The sequence below is a fragment of the Protomyctophum bolini genome, assembly GCF_963924005.1.
Source record: "Protomyctophum bolini genome assembly, chromosome: 8".
Classification (NCBI taxonomy): Eukaryota; Metazoa; Chordata; class Actinopteri; order Myctophiformes; family Myctophidae; genus Protomyctophum; species Protomyctophum bolini.
The window spans coordinates 23,652,144-23,679,709 of NC_137869.1; the positions used below are offsets into that span (position 1 = coordinate 23,652,144).

At 44.7% G+C, this 27,566-nt stretch overlaps 1 protein-coding gene across 2 annotated transcripts in view; it reads left to right on the plus strand.

Annotated features, from left to right (window-relative positions):
- The first annotated feature begins 4,973 nt into the window (after positions 1-4,973).
- The window catches only part of LOC308320376 (TSC22 domain family protein 2-like), a 73,132-nt gene continuing 50,539 nt past the window's right edge, over positions 4,974-27,566 (plus strand). For both annotated transcript variants that reach the window (XM_080770722.1, XM_080770723.1), the window contains exon 1: positions 4,974-7,417. In XM_080770722.1, the coding sequence (XP_080626848.1) occupies positions 5,880-7,417 (1,538 nt within the window). In that variant the 5' untranslated portion in view covers positions 4,974-5,879. The remainder of the gene's footprint in view (positions 7,418-27,566) is intronic.

Below are 27,566 nucleotides of genomic sequence, written 5' to 3' on the forward strand. Positions count from 1 at the left end.
TTTTTAAATAATAATAATACTCAATTGTGTGACCGACATCATATCAGAACTGACTGATTCCAGCTATACAGCCTACTATATAATATCTCACCTGAGCCATTTCCTCTGTACTCAAGCCATAAAAGTGAATTAATGTCAAACAAACTCCCATGTAGGTGTGTGTGTGTGTGTGTGTGTGTGTGTGTGTGTGTGTGTGTGTGTGTGTGTGTGTGTGTGTGTGTGTGTGTGTGTGTGTGTGTGTGTGTGTGTGTGTGTGTGTGTGTGTGTGTGTGTGTGCGTGCGTGCGCGCGTGCGTGTTTGTTTGGCTTCCACACTGTGTTTCCCCTCATCTCACCTCTTTGGTCTGAGTTCTGCCAGGGGCATGCATGCATGGGACCCGCTCCGCTTTTTATTCATGACACCATTGCTTCCAATAAGTAAGCCAGCCAGTCAGCCAGCCAGCCAGCCAGTCAGTCAGTCTAATTTCCATCTGCAAAACTTCCACATTTATGTTATGTCATTCATCTGTTCCCACAACTCGAAATTGAAAGTGACGACACAAAGAAATTAGCAAACAAATTGGAACTGGAACAAGATTGGCTGAAATGTTGTCACCTATACCTGAGCTGGAGAGACCCGAAGACCACTGTGACTGTATCAAAGACTCTAATCTAGTCTAATTTGTTCTCTGCATTTGACCCATCTCTTGAAGACCACTGTGACTGTATCAAAGACTCTAATCTAGTCTAATTTGTTCTCTGCATTTGACCCATCTCTTGAAGACCACTGTGACTGACTCTAATCTAGTCTAATTTGTTCTCTGCATTTGACCCATCTCTTGGAGCGGTGAGCCGCAGCCGTGCTGCGCTCGGGAATCATTTGTAGTTGATTTGACCCCTCAATCCAACCCTTGATGCTGGGTGCCCAGCAGGGAGGCATTGGGTCCCATTTTTACAGTCTTTGGTTACCAAAGTCCGCCCTGAAACTGGTAGCCTATGACCTGGGCCGGGGATCGAACCCCAACCTCCCAGTTTCAGGGCGGACGCTAGTCTATAACCACAAGGCCACTGTCTGGTGAAACATTAAATGACGAAGAAACACAATTGCAATTTGGAGGTAGACAAGGTTTGTGCCTGACAGCGGCGATATTGGTCAGTTTTGAATTAAAGGTATTGGTGGTGGCATGCATACTTAAATAATGTCATGTAACAACTACAAAATGTTGAATATTTGAAACGTGTACTCTGATGTGATTATTATTTATAAAATGCTATTAGTTTGTGTGGGGTAGATGAGTTTTAAACAGGGTGCAACAATAATGTTGTCAGGAATTATTGTGATATTAAAATGTGACAACTACTACTGTATCAATGAGACAAAAGTCTGTACCACAGTAGTATTTTTCTATTGTCGTTTTTATTTTGGTGTGGAAAGTTTCAGGTGTGGATATGATGTGAAATATGAAATATAAGCTGCATCATGTAACTCATCTATCATCATCATAGTTACCCTTCGCCCCGCCGTTACCCTACAGCGGGGCGAAAATGAAACTGCAGCTGACTACTTCAATGATGAATCTACTTCATGTACTTTAGTGTGAATCCAGCCAGAGGCAATAACACTTTGCATTTCTACATTATGTAACATTGCATTAAAGATTTACAGGCATGCATGTTTTACAAATACGTTTATTATTAACTGCATTATTACTTTAGATTAAGTTTATGATAATTGGGGGGAAAAGTTAAGACAGACATACAGACAGACAGACAGACGAGGCATGAGTTATGCCTGTTCAAAGTGCTATTGCTGCGTGCAGCTATATTGTTTTTTTGCACGTACAAACTTCTCTTCAACTGGGATTTCAGATAATGTATAGGCCTATTGCCAAGTTGCAATTTATTTTGCTGTGTTATTTACCCCAGATTTATACTTGGTTGGATATACCGGTATGTGATATGTTGTGAACTTGTAGATCTGATTTTGTCAGTGCACGCAACACACCTGCGTGTGTTATGCCTAGATTTTCAGGAATATCACCCTTAAACGGCCACTTCACCCCTTTTGCAACCAGATCTTATTTAATGATATTTGGGAGACAAGAAGCACTTTCCTGGGGTTTTTTACGTGGGTAATTTGAATTTTTTGATATTTTAGTATTTCAAAGTGTCCATGATGTCATGGACACTGGGCTCACTTCCTTCCTTCCTGGACTACAATTCCCATAATGCTTTGGTGCACTGCTCATCCTTGTGGAGAAAGGAGGGCTGTCTTACTGAGACATGTAGTCCAGGAAGGAAGAAGTGAGCCCAGTGTTCATGACATCATGGACACTTTGAAATACTAAAATATATCTAAAAACTCATATTACCCACATAAAAAGTGTTTCTTGTCTCCCAAACATCATTAAAATAAGATCTGGTTGCAAAAAGGGTGACGTGTCTCTTTAGGTCTCTTCTAGTCTCCTACCTATCCAACCTAAATACCTCTTCTCCCCTATAGCAAATGCAACCGGTGGACAAAGGTTAATGTCATGCCCTTATCCAGAGATGAATGACATTCATTCCTCCTACCTGCCAGTTTCCAAAACATGAGAACTCAATGTGTCTGAGTCACCAGGACGTGATTAATGATGATCTGAAGGTCTTCATTGCTGATCTCATCTTAGGGGTCGTTTCTCTCTCTCTCTCTCTCTCTCTCTCTCTCTCCATTTACAGTAGTATACTGATGGAACTTGATGCATGTCTGTGCGTGATATAGTATAGAGGCTATATTTTATACAGCACACACTTAAACTCATACTTACTGCCATCCACTATTAATCAGTAATGGGAAGAAGTACTCACATGTTTCACTTTGTGTAAAAGTATCAATACTGCAATATATACCCTGTTCCTAGACGTAGAAGTCCAATATTCAAAATGTTCTTGAGTAAAAGTACAAAAGTATCGGCCTCAAAATATACTTAAAGTAGCCTACCAAAAGTAAAAACACTTATTGTGCAGAATGTCCCATTCCACAAGTTCAAAATGTATGAAAAATATATTTAAAATAGCAGATCTACATGCTCACATTGTGTCACGACGCAACACATTGTGACTGTGAGCTTGTAGATCGGTTATTTTCAGATGGCTGAAATATAGGGTATAGGCTATAAGGCTAAAGTGGTTACTGGTTAGTGTGTTTCGTAGGCTAATAAACAATCCAAATAAACAAAGTAATCAGTAACTAAAGTTTTCAAATAATGAATGGGGTAAAAAAGTACAATATTTGCCTCTGAGATGTACTGGAGTAAAAAAAATCACACCCGTGTGAACTGGTTGGTGCAACTCCGTATGGAGGTCCCCGGGGGGTCCCCAGAACTTCCAGACCAAGAGGTACACGCCCAGGGTGGCGGGCCGGTTCCGGCAAGCCGCCCCGCGTCCGAAACGGTCGGGAAATGACAGTTACTGTGTAGGGGTCCCCGGAACATCCAGACCCCCAGGAATGCGCCCAGGGGGGCGGGCCGGTTCCGGCGAGCTGCCCCATGTCCCAAACGGTTGAGAAATGGCAGAGTTACCGTGTGGTGTTAGGCTGCGCAACAGTGACACCTAATTGGTGGTGAAAAGTGAAAACCAATAACCACTATTTTCATGCTCGGCTGGACCCAGCCAGCCAGCCAGGGACCCAGGGACACACATAGCTCCGCAATGGAGTGGTTGCACCACTCAAAAAGACCTCAAAATTGTACTTAATACAGTACTTACTTGAGTAAATGTAGCCTACTTCTTTACACACCACTGGCTTTTAGATGAAAAAACCTTTCCAAGCAGCATAGGCCTACAGTTAAACCCACTGTCATCCATTATAGCTCAGCCTTAATCAGAAGTGATGCATTATAAAGAATGTGCCAGCACTGCCAGGGTTAAAAGCCTATTCAACTGTCCCGACAGTTCATTTCATTGAGATGGATTTATATGATTCATTGAAAATATTCTTCTTACTCTTACCTTACCATGATGACTCAGTAATGAGTCATCATTCATCATCTATTCTAAAGCCTTCTCTGCTTTTTTAATAATACGTTTTTAGTTTTTTCCTCAAAAAAACAATTTGAATCAAATCACTTTAAATTGTAATTTGTAGGTAAAACCGCAAAATAGGTCTACTTTAGAAAATGATTCCTTGAAAGTGCTTGTTGGACCTGCATGAGTCAGTGACAACCCTTTTGATCGAAATGAATGATTCACGTATTTGCGCAAAGACGGCAATTCTTTATTTGTTTGACGTAAAGTGCGCAGCGCCTTCAGTTCCAGTTGTAGTAGTTGAGGCTTGCCATCCCATTTCCCAAACGGTCACAATGTGATTGCTCGGTTGTCAGGAAACCGCTGGTTTTAGTGCATTTAATTATTAGTTTGGTTTACAGTACATCAAGTAGTGGTTGATTGATTGATTGATATTGATTGATGTTGATTGATTGATATTAGATAGATAGATAGATAGATAGATAGATAGATAGATAGATAGACTTGTGCTATATTAATGAATATTATGAATCTGAACGCATTTTTACCTATCTTTAACTGTGTCCTATCATACAGTCTATGGTCCTATCGCATGGTACTTATGTCAGCCATACACATCGTATTATTGTGTGTTATTGTGTTATTGTGCTATTGTATTTTTTGTTTTGATGTTGCGCTACAAAATAAACTGAAACTGTGTTTCCGTTTGAAATGTACCCATTCTGCATACTGTGAAAAAAAATCTAATCAACACAAAAAACAAAACAAAACAAAACAAAACAAAACAAAACAAAACAGTTGACATTTTTAAAATAATTGCGATCCTGACACCCACCTCCGACAGCCAACAAGCCAGCCAACCGCAACAAGACAGTCCCTCCAGACTATGGGATGTATAGACCCTGCCTTGGAGGAAGAGAGAAAGCGGGGCAGTGAGTAGTTAGCCTGTTAGCTTGAGCTTTTCTGCTCTCATTGGCACACAGTGGAGAGAAGTGCTCTATCTGTCAGCTAGCCGCCGAAGGCAGCAGCAGCAGCAGCAGCTCTGGGAAAAGAAGCTAAACTTCCTTGAGTTCGGAACGTTTCACTTCTCGGATATCGGGCGGTGGACACATTTACACGTTCCGTATTCTGTCGGAGGGGAAAAGGGCCGATATGGAGTGTTATGTGGGCTTGTTTACATCATCATGGAGTTGCTAGTTCCGAGGCGGAAAGGTTAGAAAACTAAAAAAGCTAACGTTTGAGCTAACTTTAGCTTCGAGTTAGCCAGAGAGATATCTGCTGGCTGAAGGGGAGACAGAGAGGAGGACGGACGGGGCCCGCCAGCACACTAAAGTGCTGCTAACAGCTGGGATTGGAAGCAGACAACTGCCGACAGACACACAACTCCCACGCCGGGATATAGGCGCTGTGTGACGGCGGGGAAAGGCCGGGTCAGAGCTCGCGGAGGACCGGGCGGAGGAGAGGAGAGAGAAGGGGGAGGCGGCTGGCGTGCTGTCACCTCACCTCACCGGGAGACTGTGTCGTCTCAGCCCGGACAGACTCGAATGGACTGACTGACTGTCTATCGGCCGCGGCGGGAGGAAGAACCAAGCCAGCCCAAGGTATTACAGCGACGTCCCTGAGTTACGGAGGAAACTGGTTGGTGGCTTTAAACTAGTCACACTTTTTCTTTTCTTTTTTTTGAAGACGAGAGGAGACAGTGACAGAGCAAGCGGAGAGAGACAGACAGAGAGGGGGAGCTTATGAAAATGTCGCATACGTGTCTTGTTTCGTAGTTATTGCCACCTGTGACAATTGGGATCGATTGTGATTGTATTTATCGCACACACGCAGCACTTTTTGTTTTCGCTGTCCTCCTCGGGAGACAGACGAGACAGACCACCACCACCTTCAAACATGTCGAAAATGCCGGCTAAGAAGAAGAGCTGCTTCCAGATCACCAGCGTGACACAGGCTCAGGTGGCGGCGAGCAGCGTCGCGGACGACACGGAGAGCCTCGACGACCCGGACGAGTCCCGGACGGAGGACGTGTCGTCGGAGATCTTCGACGTGTCCCGCAGCGGCGGCGCCGACCTGCTGGGCGCGTGCGACCGCAGCTCGTCCGAGGAGACGCTGAACAACGTGGGAGAGCAGCAGCACCACCACCAGGGTCCTGTCAACGGGGGCTTCTCTGTCAGAGGCAGCGCGGGCTGCTCCGGTCCTGTCACTCCGCACCTGGCAGGGGGGGGTGTGCCCGCCGGGCCAACTGCGAGTCAGGCGCCTTCTGCTCCAAGCTCGACCACCACCACCACCACCCAGCATATGGTCAACTCGGTCCCTCATCATCATCATCATGTGACCGTCCCCGCTAATGTGGCTCCAGTCGCCACCAGCATCACATCATCATCATCAACCACCACCACCACATTTAATTCCCGTTTCAGGGTCATTAAACTCGACCACGGTACCGGAGAGCCCTTCCGGCGGGGCCGATGGACGTGCACCGAGTTCTACGAGCGAGACTCGGAGGGCTCGACTATCATGAGCAGGACTGTGGATAGTATAAAGCACGCTGTCGTCCTGGACCACAACAACGTGGACAGGGGGGACAGCGGGCTCGGAGGGGTCACCGGTGGCTCCGTGGTCATCCCCAGTGCCGGCTCCGCTCAGGAGTCCAACAACAACGCCGACAGCGGTTACTCGGTTGCCTATCACACTCATCCTCCGGAGCAGCCTCCGCAGCAAGGCTACACTTTAGCGTCCCAGGCGGGGAGTGCCGGGGCGAGTGCCTTTCAGCCCACCGGCGGATATTCGACGGCGGTGCCCCAGCAGCAGCACCCTCAACAGGCCAACAACATGCAGCCCGGTGTGCCTCAAAACCTCCTCCACCCTAGCGGCCTCAACGGTGCACCACTCCACGGTGCTGCCACCACGCTGCACAAATTTCCACTCATGCCACCCACTGCCCAGCAGTTTGCCTACTCGACTCACGGCGGTGGCCAACTGGACTACAGGCAGCAGCAGTTTGCCACTCTGCAGCCACACGGCTCGAACGCTCAAAACCTCTCGATGGGGTCCTCGCCTGCCATCTCCCCTGCAGTGGCTCAGGGCGGGGGGGAGGCAGCCTCGGCCCATGGCCTGATGGTCCAGGTGGGCGGTGGTGGGGCATCATCGGTGGGCTCCGTGCTACTCTCTACCACCACCACCATCGCATACAACAGTGTCCATCATGTGCCTGCCACAGTGCCCAACAGCATGCTGAACCACACGCCCGGCGCAGGAGGAGGAGGCTTCGAAAGTGGCCGAAAGTCTGACATCCTACTTCAGCCCGGCGCCGGTGCCCTGGCGGGGAAAGACGGCGGCGTGCCTTTTATCTCCCAAAGTGTCGGCGGAGGAGCGCCCACCACCGTCAGCATCTTTGGCATCCCTATTACCATCGATGGGGATGAGGACAGGTAAGAATCGCGCGTTCTGGCGGGTGGTTGTGACACAATTAAGAGGTGGAAACGACTTAATACAAGTTTAGCTATTGCATATTCAGTTCAGTGATGCATGAGGGGGAAAAACATGTTTTTTGGGGCTAATGAACTAATAACAACAAAAACAATAGAGCATTTTCATTATTAAAAATGATGCTTATAGTTGCAGCCCTGGTGGTGCAGCGAGCCCCCCACTGTTTCCTCCAGTGCATACATGAAATCGTGTTTAGCCCGTCCCGCACACACAGGTGGTGATGCAATAATGTTCTCTATGTCTGTCTTGCGAGCACAGCTCTGTGATGAAAACAAAGCTCAGATGTCTGCATGGAGAGCAGCAGCATGCTGCAGCGCCCGCCGAGAGATTTAGGGAGTGCGAGCGAGTTTCTGGAAGTTTGCCCTCATGTTAAACATTCCCAGGGCATTCTGCAGCGGTGCGGTCATGCTCTCTGCGTCCTGGAGCAACTCCTTCCCCCCCACCACCCTCCCCCCCTCCGCTCCTGTCTAACAGCACCCACCAGCGCTGGGTGGGTATGCTATAAGTGGAAACGTTTGGTGGTATGTGAAAAGCGGTTCTTGTGCAGTTTGTGTTGAAAAAGAGTACATTTGTTGGATTTTTTTTGTGGGAAGGGAGGGGATGGGATTGGGGGGAGGGAGAGCTCTGGGCCAATGAAAACGTGCACAGAAGGGAGGAACTTTTCTGTTTGTGTCCCCCCCCCCCTCCAAACACTTGGACTTGTAAGCCACCTCTTTATAGACACTAGATGCCCTCCTCCTTTTAAAACCCTTTTCGTTCCACCAACAACAGTATTTGGGTTAGGGGGGCGTTAACGAGCACGTGGGTAAATTACAACAAAGAAAGTGACTGTGTGCATTTCTTTTCTTTTTTTCTTTGCGTTCACTCGCACACCATTGAATACCTGCCTCCAAAAACGGAGTTTTTTTAAAATTATTTGTTGACGTTGGTTGTCGCCCGTCCAAATGTTGGGAGAGTGAAGCCTAATAATATATGCCTGCCTGGGTGACAGGCGTCGCTCAACAGGTTTTCAACAGTGGGGGAAAAAAAAGTGGGTTGACACTTGTCAGTTGAAAATACGATGTCAGTCAACGAGCGACATGTCGAAAGGCAATTTGCTGTCGAAGCCTGAATATGAGTTAAAGAATTCTGCCCTGCCCCTCCCCTCGCACTAATGTAACACAACTGTGTCTCTCTCTCTCTTTCTCTCTCCCCTCTTCTCTTCTCTCTATTCTCTCTCACTCTGTCAGTCTCAGCGTGAGTCATGACCTGAAGTTTTGCTCGGCTCTCTCGTTGCTGTCGAGCGAGAGAACGTGGCTCTCATGTCGAGGGTGGTGTCTTGAGATTTGATTATGGCCTTAGAAGACGACGGTCAACACGCTCCACATGGCACCTCCGGCCTTGTACTTAAGTAGGCCTGTTTATCAGCTGCTTCCTTCCTCACTAGCGCTAGTGGGGAGGGAACGGGCAGAGGAGGTGTGTGCCCCGCATGTGTTTGTTTATTTGAGAGAGAGGGAGAGAGAGAGAGAGATGGGCTGAGAGAGAGAGAGAGAGAGAGAGAGAGAGTGAGAGTGTGTTGTGAGTTCAAAATTGCGAGTCCATCCATACCTTCTTTTTTTGTGTATGACGTGTGTGTGTGTGATATATAGGCAAAGTGTGTGTGTGTGTCTGTGTCAGGGTAAAAAGGTAAAGTTTTTTCAGCCCATGATATTCCTGAAGTTTAGCAGAGACTTTGTCCTCAGTCCCAGCGGCATCAACACAGGGGGTTCTGTGTACTGTACTGTATGTTGATGTGAGAGACTGAATGAATAGGACGCCGGAAGGACTGTGTGTTGTTACCATTTGTGTGATGTCACTGGAGAGCAGCTAGTGTCCGTTTCCTAATTGTTCTCGTGTGTGTGTGTCTCTCCCTTTCAGTGTGGCATCAGCAGCTGTCTGTGTAACCATAGTGATACTGGCAGAGGTGGCAGTAGCACAGGATGGGACGTGTCAGGTGTGTGTGTGTGTGTGTGTGTGTGTGTGAATGAGTGTGAGTATACAGACAGACGGGTATTGTGTGCAGTGAAGTTATTAGACACGTTACCCAGAGCTCAGGGGCACTAACTTAAGTGGTGCTGATGAATTTTCAGCTCAACAAAAGAGAAAATGCAAATGTTCAAATCCCTGCGATACGATTATTATTTAGCGATTTAACTGAGTGTGACCTCTCAGGGTGAATTTGCTTCCATTTATAGTACCCAACATAAGATCTTCAACGTACGTCGCTAATTGGAGAGTATTTTTGAGACGCAATGCATGTCGTTCGGACCAACGCATGTCGGACCAACGCATGTCGTTAAGGACCAACGCATGTTGGGAGTGACAGGTGATTTCCACATGTCAGACCTTTGGTGTGTCTGATAAGCGTGTGCACCCCCTTCAGCGTACGTCGCAAAAGCGAAGTATTTTCAAGGCCCTGGAGGTAGGGGGGAATGGCTTTTAAGGCTTCACCCAGGTGATGGCTGCATCACATTGCTATGACAAGCGGTCTGGGGAGTTGCTGTTAGGGGTCAAGTGTCTTAGTCAGGGACAATTAGACATGTACGTACGCTGGGCGTACCGAGGGTCAAACCGGTGACCTTCCCGACCCAGTCCCTGACGGCCTCTCGGCTACAGCCTGTCCTGCATGCATGCATGCATGCATACGCGCGCCACAAGGATTAAAGTTCTCAGACGCCACGACCGATTTCAGTCATTTGGATTCCATAGCAGCCAGCATCATGTCTTGTATGAAAATAGCAGATGTACAAGCTCACAAACACGTTGCAGCGCAAGTGTTAGAACTAGCAACAGAAATACATTTTCTTTCCATAAACATGAATGGTCTCTGACTGAGACCATTTCTGAGACTCTCAGAAATTACAAATGTCAGTTTTTAAAGCCTCAATCTGTGATTTTGTCAACTCGTTGGCTGTATGTAGAAACACAGCAACATTAGGTTTATAATGATTACAATTCCTAAACACATCATTACATTTTCATTAGTGAGATTTAATTTAGCTTTATTCCATGACACGTGCCCAGGCCCCAGAGCGACGTCCCAGGCAGCCACCCGTTTGGCAAACCTTGACTTGTGTGTGTGTAGAACTAGGTACTAGTAGCAAGGGTTAATTTGAACCTTCATCAGTTGTATTTAAGATGCCTCGTTAACTCGCAACTGGCTTGTAAAATCTCTTTGGGGGACTGAAAAACATAATTTCCAGGAAAACGCCCAAACCACACATGCTCCCCCATATCACCATCACCGCTGTGTGTGTGTATATAACATTTCATACTCCAGACCCACAGTGAGGGTGTGCGCTTAGTTAAGCACATAGCACACATGCTCATTATTGTGTGTGTGTGTGTGTGTGTGCGTGCGTGCGCGTGTTTGTGTGTGCGAGCATGTGTGTGTGTGTGTGTGTGGGACCTGTTCCAAGTTTCATTGTTTAGCTGTAGTCTAAATTAGAGTACATCACAAAGTGGAAACAAAAGGGTTTTTCGGCGGGGTGGAGCGGACAGCAGTGATGAGACAACATGAGGGCGACGAGGGAATGGTTCCTCTTCAAATGCTGGAATGCACAGCATCATCTCTGTTCAATGCATTCTGCCGCTTGCCAAATAAAGCGACGGTGGCTGGCTCGCCCCTCGGGACAAATTGGCTGCTGTCCCACATTCAAGGCTTGGCCTTGGGCTCTTTTTGACGAGCATACGAAGGGCAACGGAGAAAAACCTCCCACAATCTGAAAGTAAACTTCCCAGAACTTGAAGTTCTGTTTGTTTCTTTAGGTGAGTCAATTTAGGAAGAAATATCCCTTAACCCCCAAAAAATTGATACAAAAGGTTTTTCAATGGATTCTGGTAGTATTGGGCATGCTAAATAACATACTAAAAGTCTACCAAAATCTACCTACAGGAAAGGCTTAATTTTCAAGATGACGTCCAACATGGCAGCCGTGGCAGCCAGCCAAGCTTAAATTGGCTATACTGTATATCTCAATAGAATATATTTATATTAATGATTTTTCACTTGATTCTGGTACCTGTCCATTTTGAAAATGAAGCCTTTCCTGTTAGATTTTGGTATACCGTACTTTTAGTATGTTATTTAGCATGGCCAATACTACCAGAAGTGAAAAGTAATTTGTATCAATTTTTTCTATTTTTTCTATCTTGGAAATGACGCCTTTCCCGAAGGTATATTTTCCTTAATTTGTATTATGTTCTTAAGCATGTCCAGAGGTACTAGAATAAGTTGAAAAATACTTTGCAAATGTTTTCCCATTTGAGATATGGCCATTTTAAACTCTGTCTGGAACGCAATCTTGAAAGTGAGTTTCTGGGGAGTAGATTTTGGTAGACTTTTAATGTTATTTAGCGTGCCCAATACTACCAGAATCCATTGAAAAACCTTTTGTTTCAATTTTTTGGGGGTTAAACCTTTTATTGATTCACCTACTTTTTTTTATTTGTTTCCATGATAACCGGACAGTAAGCAACCGTGAACAGGGGGGGGGAGGGAGGGAGGGAGGGAGGTACAGTGAAGAGACCATGACATAGAAAGCTCCCAGATATACAAACGAGTGCATGTACAATACCTATTTTCACATTGTGTTTGTACAAAACATGTCAGTGTTGTGTTGCTTGAGCATTCAAAAAGCAACAGTCCTAGCACTCGAGTTAGTAACAACCAGTGGTGTAAAAGTACAGTTACTTAAGCACTGTACTTAAGTACAGTTTTGATGTATTTATTTATCCTGTACTTTAGTATTTCCAATACATTTACATTGTATACATTTACATTCCAATACAATGTGTCGCGATGCGACACATTGTGAGCTTGTACTTTTCAAAAGTTTCTTTATACATTTTGAACTTGTGGAATGGGACATTCTGCACAATGAGTACTTTGGTACTATTTTGATGCAGATACCTTTGTACTTTTACTAAAGTAAATTGTGAATTCTGGACTTTTACAGAGCATTTCTGCACGGCAGTATTGATACTTTTACTTACCACCTACTTTTTCCACCACTGCAGGGTTCTGCAAACTTTATCTGAAAAACACGGGAGTGCATGGAAAAACCAATGCAAAACCTGTGATATGCGTTGCATGGCACGGCACGTGTCAAAAGTTTTGCAGTTGAAATGTAGAGACATCGGTGTACATATGGGACAGAGCTCTCTCTCTCTCTCTCTCTCTCTCTCTCTCTCTCTCTCTCTCTCTCTCTATCACAACACGCACACACACATGCATGTTACTCACGCACACACGCACCCCCTAACACAAACGTGCTCTCTCGCGTGCCCACCGTGTTGCCCCGGCACACTACTACAAACTCAATGGAAAAAAGGCCAAAAAAAAGGGGGGCGTTTGCAGATAAACACGTTCCCATTAGTTCGGTCCGCCGCTAAAAGGCTGTTTTATATACACACACAAGGGAGCAGCTAGCCTGAGTGTTGCGCAATAAGCCTGTCAGAGGAGCCAGCAGCAACGCAGTGAACACAACTACTACTACTACTGTTCTCAATTTTCCAACCTTTTAAACATGACCCCCCCCCCGCCCCCCTCACGGAGGAAAGTTGGAGATGATGTTGTTTTCCATCTCCACAGAAAAGAGTCGCTCTTTTGTGCCGTCGTGCCTCATGTTCTGCTTCCATGATAGAATATGTTAGTTTTACTCTTTAGTGCCTTATTATTATTATTATTATTAACGAGTATTACCGCTTATCCTTTTACGGCATGGGTCTGCTGCGGTATAGGCGAGCGGACTATTAAAGGCTCGGCACAGCGTCGGCTAATCCTCGCTGTCACAAATGGTCTCTTTTCGGGTGGACTGGACACCTCGTCATGTCCCAAAACCCTTACTTTTCAGGATTTGAATTCCAAAAGTAGCAAAAATGGCCGATCTACAAGCCCAAAAACCCTTTTACTCTCACAGACTGTCCTGGTGTTACCCCAGTACACCCCCCCCCTCTCTCTCTCTCCCTCTCTCTCTCTCTCTTAACACATACTATATTGTCGAGATTAGGTTCATGATGACATGCAGGCACACACTCTCTCTCTCTTCACATACTCATATCTTTACAATGGCATATGTGTGTGTCATTTTATTTATGTTTACTTCTGTTGCTCTGTAACGCACTTAAAATTAAATGTGATGCCCCTTACAGAGTCAGACAACACCTCTGGTGGTTTAGGGACATGCGTGTGTGCGTCCGTGTGCACGCGCAGTGTTGGTAGTTGGTACATTACAGTTGAGTACTTGAAGTGCTCCTGGTTTGACTCTTGTATTCCTTACTATTGGTAGGATAAATATGTAACCTTGCATGTATTGTAAATTTTTTTAAGCTATATTTGACTGGCAACCAGAACGTCCGTTGCATTAGTAGCTGTTTCTCGTTCTGAAGGAGTGAAGTACAGAAAAGGGGTCTCTCTTCAAGGCATGGTTTTCTTAACTGACATGATCAGTACCAGTTTCCTCTTACAGTCTCTGACCCCATGTACCACCCTACGAAAGGTGGAAACGTTAAAGTGATGCGATAGTGACATGACAGCTGTAAGTGCACATGGTATTATGAGAAGTCACATTTGTGCTCAGCCATGAAACGGAAGTGACTCAGACCAGAACCACACACACACACACACACACACACACACACACACACACACACACACACACACACACACACACACACACACACACACACACACACACACACTCTCACACACTCACAAAAACACACACACTCTCTAACTGCAAGAGAGAGTTTTCTTTTGGTTGGATGGGCAGACACAGGCTCACCTTCATGAATGGCAGAGCAAGAGCTTAATGTACAGTTGTACACTATAACAGTGCAGGTTCTCAAAAAGTCCCCCAGTGGTCTTTGGGGGTAAAATGTTAATAGTCTTTGTTATTTCATATAAAAGCAAAGGTTAAGGCCTCAATCTGTGATTTCTTCTGGTTGGCAGTATATGTAGAACAACAGTATTCCTCTTAAAACATCATTTTACATATTGCGTTAATTGTTTAGGAATCAGCGCATGGAGTGTGGAGGGCTCGTTTCGCACGGTTTTCACAAAGCGCACATTAGAAGGACGACTTGGACATTACCGGTACACACCGTATCGGTCGTGATATTTTCTTTCGCTTTAACCCACGCTCTCACTGTCCAGGTTGTTCACTTTCACTCTCTGTCACTCCGTCTCTCTCTCTTGTCATGGACACAGCACTCAGCACCGGCTGAGGGCTGTGTCACAAGTGTCACAAGTCATTCATCATTCTCCAGCTTACAGCCAGGCTGCTACACTGAGCGGCATGGAGCAGCGAAAGGCCTGCGAAAAAAAACATTGTTCTTCATCTAGTTGAGGCTACAGTTAGGCCTGTCACAATTATTACATAATCGCCTAATTGCAATTCTTTGAGATGAACGCTATTACTTTTGTATTATCGTCAATCGTTTCCATGTTGGAAAATGTTCACACATTTTCAAACATTTTTGAATGGTGCCTAACTACTCCATTACGTAGCTGTGTGTATGTACGTCTGTCTGCAACACGGTAACTTTGTCATTTCTCGACCGCTTTGGACGCGGGAAGGCTCACCGGAACCGGGCAGCCCCCTTGGGCGCGTTCCTGGGAGTCTGGATGTTGCGGGGATCTCCCGGGGACCCCCACACGGTACCGTTCCACCGCTCACTTCACACAGGTGTGATTTTTCAAAAAATAGCAGAAATAGCAGATCTACAAAAATCTGTAAGCTTGTAGAGCAACTATTTCCAATATTGATGCAGTATTTTGAAAACTAACTGCCCTGTGCAATTTGTGATTATGAACCTTAAAGGCAATCAGACATTGAAAGTGTCAGCTTCAGTCTGTAATCGTGACAGCCCCAGAATCAGATACAGTGCTGTATGTTAAGTGCATGGAAACGTTATTACAGCTGTTCGACAAATCAAATCGACTTATCAAATGGATCACTTGACGTTCTGTTGCTGCAACGGAACACACACTGTGTGTGTGTGTGTGTGTGTGTGTGTGTGTGTGTGGCTCACTGTCTCTCTCTGTCTGTCTCTTGCTCTCTATCTGATCAATTCAAGTGAAAGGACCTTCATTTGCATGAGGAAAGCAAGCGTCATCATATAATGAAAACCGTTGAAAATGTGTAAAGTATAAATACAGTTGGCGGGGGTACAGCATTACTGTAAACAGAGCTATGTGACATTGCGTCGTTATACACGTGTCATTTATACAGGGACAAGGTATACAGCTTTTTATTTATACATAAAATTATAAATATATATATATAAAATAAACTTTTGCAGTCCCTTTTGGAAAATAGCAACATTCTTTCCCCAAACTATTTAAATGGTATCCAAAAATCACACATGTGTGAAGTGAGGGGTGCTCTTGTCGTCGTACATCATCCAATGAAAAAATGAATATACTATATTTGTCGACTTATGTTATTATCTTTTAACCATGATACAATGTTTAAAACAACTCATCTTTTCACCATGATCATGTAAGATGATTATTTAATATGTTTTTTTAATATATTCAATTCAATTCAAACGGTAGAAATCCGATTTGTTCGTCCACATATGACATAAATCCTCCATTCATTGTCAATGTTTGACATTACATTGTAACACTCTCAGTCAAACATATTTGACTGAGAGCCTGCCATCGCACAAATTCCAGCTTTTCACCAGAGGAGAAAAACTAATTTGTTTCTCCAAAATGAGTTAATGGCACAGGCAGACTATTCACATACTAGAGCATGTCTGAAATCGACATGTAAATATGAAATAAATGCATAAACATGTAGCTGGGTGTAATGTTAGAGACCACAGAAGTGAACCTTTCAAGCCTCTTTTCTCAACTCGCTGTTTTCTGCAAGACATTACTCTATAAGGCATATCTCCAAAACTGGTGGGTCAAACTGAACAACCAATATGTCAATTTGAAGCTATGAAAAAACAAAAAATCAAAAAAATCCAATGGGAGTCCCTCAGTCAGTCAAATTGGTCACACATGACGTAAAATCTCCTTTCATTGTCAATGGCAAATTAATGTAAAAAAAAGAGCCTCAGATTTAAAACGTGTATAAAGGTAGCAGCTCGTCTTACATGTGCACTAGGTCTAGCGGTCTACTCTGTACAGAAGATGACTCGAGATTAACCCCCCCCCCCCCCCCCCTGCACACACACACACACACACACACACACACACACACACGCACACGCACACACCCTCCTCTTCTCTGTTACTCTCTGTTCTGTTCAGTAGGCAGCCAGGCGTCCTTCCTTTCTTCTTTTGTACACACTGTGTGGTGATCATGGACGGTATGTACCTTGACTGCTCATCCGTGTCCCTCACACACACACACACACACACACACACACACACACACACACAAGAGTCTATATATTAGGAGAGTGTGTTGGTCCGCGTCTTGCACTGGCAGGCGGAGAGGGAGAGAGGGTACAGCGTGGTTGTTGCTTTTCTAATCATCGTACATCGCTCATACATTCTGTTCCCGAACGGGGAGAACAATGAGGGGCCAAGGCAGCTACACCTGGGCCCACCTCCCCTGTCAACGCAGCTGCCATGGAGATGTTGAGTGAACCCAACATGAACACGTCCCTTTGTTAGTTTGATGAGTGGCGCTCTGTACCGTACCGTACTGTACCGTACTGTACCGTATACTGCACCGCAGTGGTTCTCAAAGTGGGGTCCAGGGACCCCCCCCAGGGGTCCTTGAGTGTGTTCTAGGGGGTCCCCAGATTAATGATGGATAGTTAGGATTGGAATAGGAACCACGTGGCCAGTGATGTGGCTGTAACTCTGAGTGTACAAATGGAACCAAATGGACCCTTACAGGTCTGTAACTCTGAGATGTACACATGGAATTAAATGGACCCTTACAGGTCTGTAACTCTGAGATGTATGTCATTAAAATCGTCCCTTGCAGGTGTGTAACTCTGATAGTTAGGATTGGAATAGGAACCACGTGGCCAGTGATGTGGCTGTAACTCTGAGTGTACAAATGGAACCAAATGGACCCTTACAGGTCTGTAACTCTGAGTGTACACATGGAACCAAATGGAACCTTACAGGTCTAACTCTAACTCAGGTGTACAAATGTAACTTATAGGCCCAGGGTTCTCAAAGCCTTGTCATGCCAAGGACCCCCAAATGAAAATATGTTGTGCCGCGATGGGGACCTCCAGATGCAAAGATTTGAGTTAAAATGTTCACTTTAAAAATATATATAGATTCAAAGATTTGCTATAAGCTCACAGTGACAGCTTATTGATCTGCTATTTTTGCAGTGTTAGACACAATAGATTCATGTAAAAATCACAATTCACGATTCATGAGACCGATTATTCCTTACCGGCTCTTGATCTGGATTCTCAGCCCATTTAATTTCAAGCACCCCCAGTTTGACATGCATTAGTCTACGGACCCCCATTTAATGGCATTTCTATCTCTGGGACCCTCAATTTAAATTGTAAAATCAATGTTAATTTAACTCCGTGTGTTCAAATGGAACCAAATCCATTTAGATCCATTTGTAGTCACTCTCAGAGTTACAGACCCATAAGGGTCCATTTGGTTCCAAACATCATCATTTAGCTGGAGACCCCCTAGAACTCCCTCAAGGACCCCTGGGGTCCCCGGACCCCATTTTGGGAACCACTGCTCTAGAGTCATGTGATCAAGATGGATCTGTCCAGTATTTAATTTCGGTATTTCATATTCCATCCTAATTGGCTTCCAATCCAAACATTGGCTTCCAAAGTTTTCAGGATTGCCTCGTTTTGAACAAAATGCTTCAAATCATGAACGCAGAGTGCATGGACTTTTGTTTTCATGCAAACTTTTCACATTCCCCTGTTATGGCACCACCAGAACAAAATGTGTCAAATCAGGACATTGAATGTCGAATTGCCATCAAAGACGTAAGAAGAAATGGCACCCTTTTATAGTGCCACCACTGCAGAAGCCACGCTAACCTACCTGACCTGGTGGAGACCTGTGCACATATTGTAGTTGTTATCTGGTTTTTACTGGTGTGTTTGTGTGTGTGTGATATGAGAGCTTACCATAAATCACAGTAAACATCATTGTCTTCAATCATTCAAGGGCTTAACCCATTTTGGGCGGGAACCCCTTTTGGTGTTTTAAGCATTATGTTTTACTTTAGCTATTTTTGAAAAACCTTTCAAATGTGGCAGCGAACGTTTTTTAACTCAAATCTTTGCTTCTGGGGGAATCCCTGGAACAACATTTTCAGATTGGGGTCGGTGGCCAGAAACACAGGGTTTTCAGAAAACTGTTAAGACATTTGTAGATGTCTAAATGGGTTAAGGGGGTGAGATGTTGTGTTTCTGAATCAAATTGAAAAACACTTAATGTATTACCATCAAATTCACAGCCCTTAAATGTCTATATATATAACATTCTATTTCTTCCCCACATAATCTAATTTGACTCGCTGAATGTCCTGTGGACGTCACAGCCTACTCTCGGCTCAACCAGCCCTGTTAGTTTGGGGTTTTAGCTGTTTGCCTCCAGGTGGTTGGAGGCGCCCACTCTTTTCTTGAAAGCTTGCTTTTCAGCTTTTCCATGTTTAAAAAAAAAAAAGAGTAATTGGTAATCGCCTCCGAAATGGCACTTTAGTTGACGAGTTAGTTTCAGGGTTGAAGTAAGGGCTTGACTTGACTCATTTGTCGAGCAGTGTGGCGTTGTTGTTGTTGTTGCTGCTCTGAGGGGAAGGAATTGCATGGGCCAGTGTTAATTTGACTGCACATTTGGATTAGTTTTAGTATAAGTTTTTTTTAAAATAAAATGTAATTTTAGTCATATGAAAAGTTTTAGTTTTTTAATCTAGTCTGCTAAATCTACAGTGGATTATGTTGACCAAAGTTTTAATTTGACATCTGATTTTACACTTGATTGCATGCTGAAAATATGCCCAATCTATGGTCTAAAATGGAAGGAATAGGGCACATTTAGTAGACGGTTCAATTTAATGAATTTTATGAATCGATATTACAATTCCATTTGCCTTTTAGGCTTCGTAATAACAAAGAACAAACACCCGCCCGCACACTGTCTTCAAATGCAGTAAAAAAAAACGTTAATAGGGAAACGGCAACGTTTCGGCCTATGCGGCCTTCATCAGGCTAAAAAAGATACCCGGTTGTTTGTTCGTTTTCATTGTCGGGCACTTTACCCTCTCCTATGCACCTGTCGCCTGTAGGTGTGCTGCGAAAGCCTTGCTTTTTAATATAATGCGTCACATACAGTAGTGACACGTTTATTCTGCTTTTTATGTATGAACGTTTTGCAAGATGTACACGATTATGACAAGATAATTGCGTTACCTCAAATAATTGGCATTCGAGGATTACTAATCATTGTGACAACCCGGGCCTAGGGTGGAAGGCTGCTGAGTCATTCAGTTATTTGTAATCCATGGAAGGCAGCATGTTTTCTATGGATCTTTGAATATGTATTCTTTCAGAGTGAACGTTTTAACTCAAATCTTTGCTTCTAGGAGTTCCCACTAGGAACAACATATTTTCAGATTGGGGTCCGCAGCCGAATACAGATAATTATGGGGGGCCTCAGCACCACTGACATAGAAACAGAGGTTTTTTAGAATCGGCCTCAGGTCTAAAATAAATGGTTAAAGATTAGAGAGTTTGAAGTGGTCAAGCTAGCATTTATGTCTGTGATTTCTTCACCTGGTTGTCAGTACTGTAGAACAACCGGAACAATATCACTAAAACATCATAGTTATACTATATTTTGTTCATTAATAGAGGCTATGCGTGTGACATCATCGTACCCAGAAGTTATGCGGAAATGCAGAGTAGCGAAAAAAAACCTACTTTCTGGCCTTGACAGTCCAATCACCCAAACAGAAATATCTTATCCGATTGCATTAAAGGTTAGACTCGACTTGAATTATCCTCTTCCACCTGCAAAGCTTTTGTTCCGGTGGAAAGATTACGCATGTGCAATGTGCATACACTCTATAGTATAGTATAGCCACTATAGCGGTTTCACAAATCACACATTGGGCCCGGCTTGGCCATAGAAAATGTTTCAGTTGTGCGATTTTTATGTTGCTTTTTCATCCACGAGATCCCATTCAAAACCAGGTGTAAAAGAAAATCACAACAGAACCATGTCTCAGTGCGGTCAGGGGCGCAGACAACGTGAGGAGTTAGAGGTGTGTTTGTGTGTGTGCGTGTGTGTGTGTGTGTGTGTGTGGAGGGCGGCGATTGTGGAGTTTGGTTGCCACGGGCGCCTGGAAACAGAGGGAGCAGCTCATTTTCCACAGATAGCTGACCTGTGTGAACTTCCAGGGGACACATTCCAGGAGCGCCCTGAATGGCTGTGATTGTGGAACCCGCCCCGGCCCGTGGGTGTGTGTGTGCGCACGTGGGTCTGTGTGTTGTCTGTGCGTGTGGAGTCGAGATGACCAGTCAGTGGCCAGTCAGCCTTTTTGTGTTTGTCATCTGGTTCCCTGCTCTAATCTGACCATTAACCATCTTTCTGTCTCACACTGTTGCTCTCTCTTTCTCTCTCACGCGTGCATGCTCTCTCTCTAGCATTGTCTTTCGTATAATTTGGCAATTCAGTCTATGTCTCTCTTGGTGTCTCCCTCTCTAAATTGCATTGTTCGCTCTATTCTCCCTTTTTCTCTCTCTCTCTCGCTCTGTGGTGCCTGTGTCAGTCTGTCTGGAACTCTGGATGTATCTGCTCTCTAATCTGATTACTCACTGCCTTCTGTCTCCTCTCTGTCTATTACAGTGTCTCTCTCTCTCTCTCTCTCTCTCTCTCTCTCTCTCTCTCTCTCTCTCTCTAGTCTGTCTACATGTCGTGTTAATTATTCCACAAATCCCACATTAGCACTCGAGTTGACCATGCAGCATTTTTCAGTCGTGATGATTGTCTTTTAGCTCTAATCCAGCAGTGTGTACTGCCGGCATGTCTGCTGAGCCAAAGGGGCTGAGAGCTGCATGTGACTGACGGTTCGACATGACCTCCCTTTCCCCAGCGAGTCTGATTTTCACCAACAACCCACCACCCAGGGGTTGACACGGGTCTGACAGGTCCCCATCGGGCAAGTACAGGTCTTGCCCAAAGGTCATGCCCACTTGCCCCACGAAAAGTAGATGAAATTAATGTTAAATCCAGTCCGAGTGGCGAGGGTCACCTTAAATGTCGGTCTGAAATCTCTGAATGTTAAACTGCTTCTTGTTAAACGGTTCTTTCTTGAATAATAAATAATATTCAATGATGACAGTTGCTTCCACATTCCATCGCACTTGCCCGTCAGGCAACCTGAAGGAAACTCCACCTGCCCAATTGTTTCATTTACTTGCAGTCGGGCAACAGTTAGTGTCAACCCCTGCCAAGTGTTGATTTCGACGACTATTTCGACGAAAACTGAATAAAAACTAACTATGATGACTAAAATTAGACTAAATATACTGACAATTTCGTCGACAAATAAAAACTTGACTAAAATGTTAGGGAGAGACTAGTGGAGAAGAGATCCAGTACGAGTTTGGATGTGCTCGTTGTTGCGCTCTGAAGATAGCAGATCTACAACCGCGACACGTTATGGGCTTGTAATCTTGAGTAAAATCAGCCATCAAGAATCAAGATGCCATCAAGGCCCACCAAAATAATTTCTTGTCGACAAAATCAACAGTATATTTAGTCGACTAAAACTAAAACCTTTCAGATGACTAAAATATGACTAAAACTAGATTACATTTTTATTCAAAAGACTAAGAACTAAATCAAGATATGCTGTCAAAATCAACAGTGGTTGGGAGCTAGCCTGTGACCGACGGTTCAACAAGCCAGTCTGAGTCAGCAACAACCCCCCAACCCACCTTCACCATGTATTCCTCCAAACAGCTTTCTGCTTCAGAGCCTGAGGGAGGAAGTGGGCTTATCTATTATTATCTCAGTTTTTCAAAAAGAAGCGACATGTTGGCCCAGAATGTCATTATATTTGACATCATTTGTGCTTTCAAACACAATTTCAAACGGCAGACGGCTAGCTAGGACCATCGACGTGGCTTTTTACAAATCTGGTAATAGCAGGAGACCAGCCTGTTGCTTCAACTGATAATATCTGTACCTTCCATATTATGGAAGATAGGAAGGTGGGTGCGTGGGTGGGTGCGTGCGGTGGGGGAGGGGGCGTTTCCCCAATTAGAGTGGACCTGCCAAACCAAGTAAACAGCACACGCGGCGACCAGGCCTGCCTGTTATAGCTTAACCCAGTTTGCATTGGAGGGGACGGAGGGCTTATTATTGAGTTAGTAGCGTAGTATGTCACATCACAGGCCCCTTCCAGGAATGGTGACCAGCCAACTGTCCGTCCGTCCGCCGGACTGTCTGTGTGTGTGTGTGTGTGTGTGTGTGTGTGTGTGTGTGTGTGTGTGTGTGTGTGCGCGTGTGTATGTAAACCGAGCTGCTGCCTGCCTATTTATCTTGTGTCAAATGTCTCTGTGGCTACAGAGCATGTGTTCAGTGTCAATGGTTCCTCTCAACCCGTGCCTCTGATTTTGGGGGAGAGGTCTCCAGAGGTCTCCAGATGATGCAACGTTGTTTTCTCACTCAACAGTAAACCAACATACAATGACCGTATACGGGGTCTCTGCACATTTCTAAAAGTGACAATTTAAGGACTTTTAAGACAGTTCCTTTTTAACAACTCTTAGTCTGAATTGAATTTCATTGCATACATTTGTTTTAATCAACAAACTTGAATCTATACTATAAAAAATAAAAGCTGTCAAATATTACCTAAAGAAAGAGGTAACACTGGACACAGTCAATAGTGCTGTCTCCTCACAGCTAGAAGGTCTTGGGTTCGATTCCCGCTCGGGACACTGGGCACTGGGGCTGTGTTCCCTCCGTGTCATCAGTGCCCATACCCGAGGCGGGGTTGGGGAAAGGGCCTTTCTGTGTGGAGTTTGCATGTTCTCCCCGTGTCCCCTAGGGTAGGTACCCTCACAAAAACATGCCTTAATCCTGGTCTCTAAACTACCTCCCCCTGGCCAGCCGGGGCACCTGATTGAGGGGAAAGGAACTGGTCGGAATAACGTGTTCCTTCCACATGCTACGTTAGGCTGGGGAAAGTCCCCCCTGTCATGTGAAAAGAAGCAGCTTGGACTCCTCATGCATAGAAGGAAACATGAGGTCAGTCCGCTGCCCCCAGGTTGGCAGAGGAAGTGTAGCACCCAGGATTACATTAGATAATTGACGCTGGGTGAAAGAAAAATGGGTTGCAAAATCGTGGGATAAAAATTATAAGAAAAAAAAGCGGCAACACTTATCAGTGTAGATCTGCTATTTAAAAAACGTATATCTGTGGAACCGAGTCGTACTAAATGTAATGCCTCAACTCCTGCAATTCAATGTGCTTGTCAGACTAGGTGGTCCCACTTCAAAGTTCAAACACCATTATGTTTGGAGGTCGCGACCTGAATAAGCTTAAGAACCCCCCCCCCCCCCCCCCCCCCCCCCAACATTACACACATGCATTATGCACACCTCTCTCTGAAACATAACATAGCCACCATAAACCCTCTCTCTTCATGCTGCGCTGTTCCTTCTGTTCCGTCTTGTCTTGCTTTCTCAGTTTCTCTCACACACACACACTCTCTTTTGGTCGGTGTCGACCGTATGTGTGAGGAATGTATGGTCTCATTTCCAGGGACGTCCAGAGACCAAAGATAACTTGTTGTCAGGTCTTTGTTATTTTTTGGTAGCTGACACATGGGGGGGGGGGGGGGGGGGGGGGCTGTTTTGGGCAGGGGGGTTGTTGGTAGCCAGTGGTTACATGGACAACAGATAACGATAACTCTTGGCACCCCTCGTTATCGTTAAAGTTCAAGGTTCAGAAAGATGTGCTGGGTTTTCTGCAGCCCTCCCCTAGGGCAGGGGTTCTCAACCCGTGGATCGCGAGCCCTCAGGGTGGGGGATTCGGGGGTCCCTCCCAAAATTATTTTGGGAGGGTCCCCAAATTATTCTTTTTTTGGAACTGAATGGCTGGACAAATGGAAATGAAGAGTTTGCATAGTAAACATAGTACATGCATAAACTTTCCTTAATGATTATATCTGGTTTCAGTATTCATTTATGATATATTTTCTCTATTATTAATGTTATTTTTGCAGTCAGTTTGATTTTGGGTGTGGAGGGGGGCGGGGGTCGCGAGACATGGCCAAAGCATTTCCGGGGTTCCCCGCCCAAAAACTTTGAGAACCCCTGCTCTAGGGCACTGGTTCCAAAAGGGAGATTGTTCATATGGAATGCTGCTGAAGGATCAATGGCGTAATAATAATGGCATAATATGGGGTAATAATAAGCCACACAGTTTGTCACCGATTTTCTGAAGTTTGATGCTGTGTGGCATGTGAAATATTACCACCACGTGAAATATTACCACACACACACACACACACACACACAGTGAACTGATTTGACCCATTAAGTCAAAGCACACTATCAGGAAGTAAAGCAGCAAGTGTAGGCTACAGTTTGTGACAAAAGCCATGCTTAAATAGTGGGACTGTTGCCATGATTTAAATATAACTAGAGCGGTGCCCGTGGTGGGGCCTCTACAGCGGTGCCTTAGTTTAGACTAGTCATTGGTTAGACATGGGTTAAGGTTAGGTTTAGGTGTGCTGCCCCGTGGGAGGTTAGGGTTAGGGTGAGGGTTTGAGATAGGTTGTAGTTGTAGTGACTAGTACTAGTACTGCACCCCGGTGCATGCCCCACCCAGATATTATGTCTGTCTCCCTTTGATGCCCATATATATGGAGTTCTTTGTAAGGCATGCCCAAATATGGAGAATATGCAGCCTTGTAGAGGCACTGCACCCCTTGCGGTGGAGTGGAACGCGTGCGTCGAATTTGAAGTCTGTGAGGCAAACGGTTCTCGAGTTACGTGGATTACACACAGGCATGCATACAGAGACTTGGTGCATTTATAGATGGATCGATGACATTATCCACCAAGGGAAATAATCTATGGACCACCTGCCATCAAGCAAACACTCCTAGGTTTGAACTGTGGCTGGTTTTCAAGACTCGAGTACTAGACAGTCATTTGACTAATTCCCATTATACACGCTCACAATTTTAAATGGCAAAAACAGCAGATCCACAAGCTCAAAACGTGGTAGCAATCTGAGTAACCAGTTAGCATGCTAGTGAGCGCCAATGAGTACCGATGGAAGTCACCGTACTGAATCAACACGACCTTCACATTTCAAGCTACGGGTGATGATGATGACACTTTTGGCAATTTGTCTCTAGGGCAACATCAATGGGCAGCAGTCCCAGTGCTAGATCAATTGAACTTATTGAAGTTAATGTGAATTAATTAATTTGCTCCAAGATGTGATTATAATTTATAAAGCATCACTGTCCTGAGGCGACTCCTCGGGCACTTTGGCACTTCAGTCGGCACAGAAGTCGCCCTGTTTTGTTAACCATCAATAGTGGGGCTGTCCAGTCGAGCGTATAAATGATACATGTTCTGCATTTATTATTATTTATTAACGCCAAAAGTGCTTTACAATGTGCATTACATACATTACAAACACACAATGCCGGCAGAGGCAGCCATGCAAGACACCAACGCTGCAGGCAGGCACAGGTAGTGCCTGCCTGGGGTACGTACGTGTCTTGCAGTGTTGATTTCGTCGAAAAATGTCCCGTCGACTACCTTTTTTCACTGATGAAAACTAAATGGAAACTATGATGACTAAGACTAAATATATTGACAATTTCATCAACAAATCATTTTTCACTTGGTTGCATGCTGATAATAGCAGATCTACAAACTGATCTACAAGCTTGCAGCGCGACATGTGAGCATATCGGCTATTTTCAGCAAGTGCAAAATCAGCCATTAGGACGGCATCAAGATCAAGCCAGGCGCGCCAAAATACAAATATTTCCGATATTTTGTGTCGACTAAAACAAAATGTAAACGGTTCAACAGTTCAAGAGACTAAAACTAAAATCTAAATTTGCTGTCAACATCAACACTGGTGTCTTGCTCAATGGCACTTTGAGATGACCCCAGGGGGAGTGGGGCTTGACCCGAGAACCAGAGTCATAGGGCAGAGAAATATAGTTGCAACACTCCCAACTTCCCAATTGTAAAAGGACCTTTTTTGTGTGTGAGTTTCCGGTGGTAGGAAGTAACTAAGTGCATTTACTTAAGTACTGTACTAAAGTATAATGTTGAGTTTCCAATTGTTTTGCTTCCACTACATCTCGAATCCAAATATTGTACTTTTACTCCACTACATTTATTAGAAAAATTGAGTCACTTAGTTACTTTGTAGATTTTCATTATTATTATTACAAAACATGCATTTACCACTCCAGGGGTGTGTGGGTGTGTGTGTGTGTGTGGGGGGGGGGGGCTGCACTGCACTCGCATACATACATTTGAGAAGACTTGAATGGGATTCCAATCCAATCTGGGAAGGGGGCATGTGTGGTTTTGATGGGCGTTTGCAATTCGCCCATCTTAATACAATGCATTCTTTCTGTCTGGATTATCCCTTGCCCACAAATCACGTCGCATATCATCCAGAAAATCACGTCTTATTAAAATCCCACACAGACCTACTTTAGTCACTCCGGAACTGTACGTTGGGATTTACTGTAAATGCTGGATGTCAAGGGGGGGGAATTAAAAGATTTCAGTGCACTGTGCCTACACATGTCGCGACCGCAGGTCGCGACATGTGTAGGCACAATGCAAGGAATAAATGCATTCGCCATGTATCCGAAGGAAGTCTGATCCAATCACTTTTAGATTTCTCCAGTTTAATCCTGAGTTTAAGTTTTTTAGTGTTCAAGATCTAATTTTAGGCATGTTTAAGCCTCGAGGAAAATCCGTGTTGAGGTTCTTAATCCACTGTTTTTCATTAAAACGTCTTTGTCCTACTGTCCAGTTAGGATTGTGTTGAAGTCCAGCGCATTTTAGAGCTCCAATGCCGTGCGCCATAAAATGTTGCA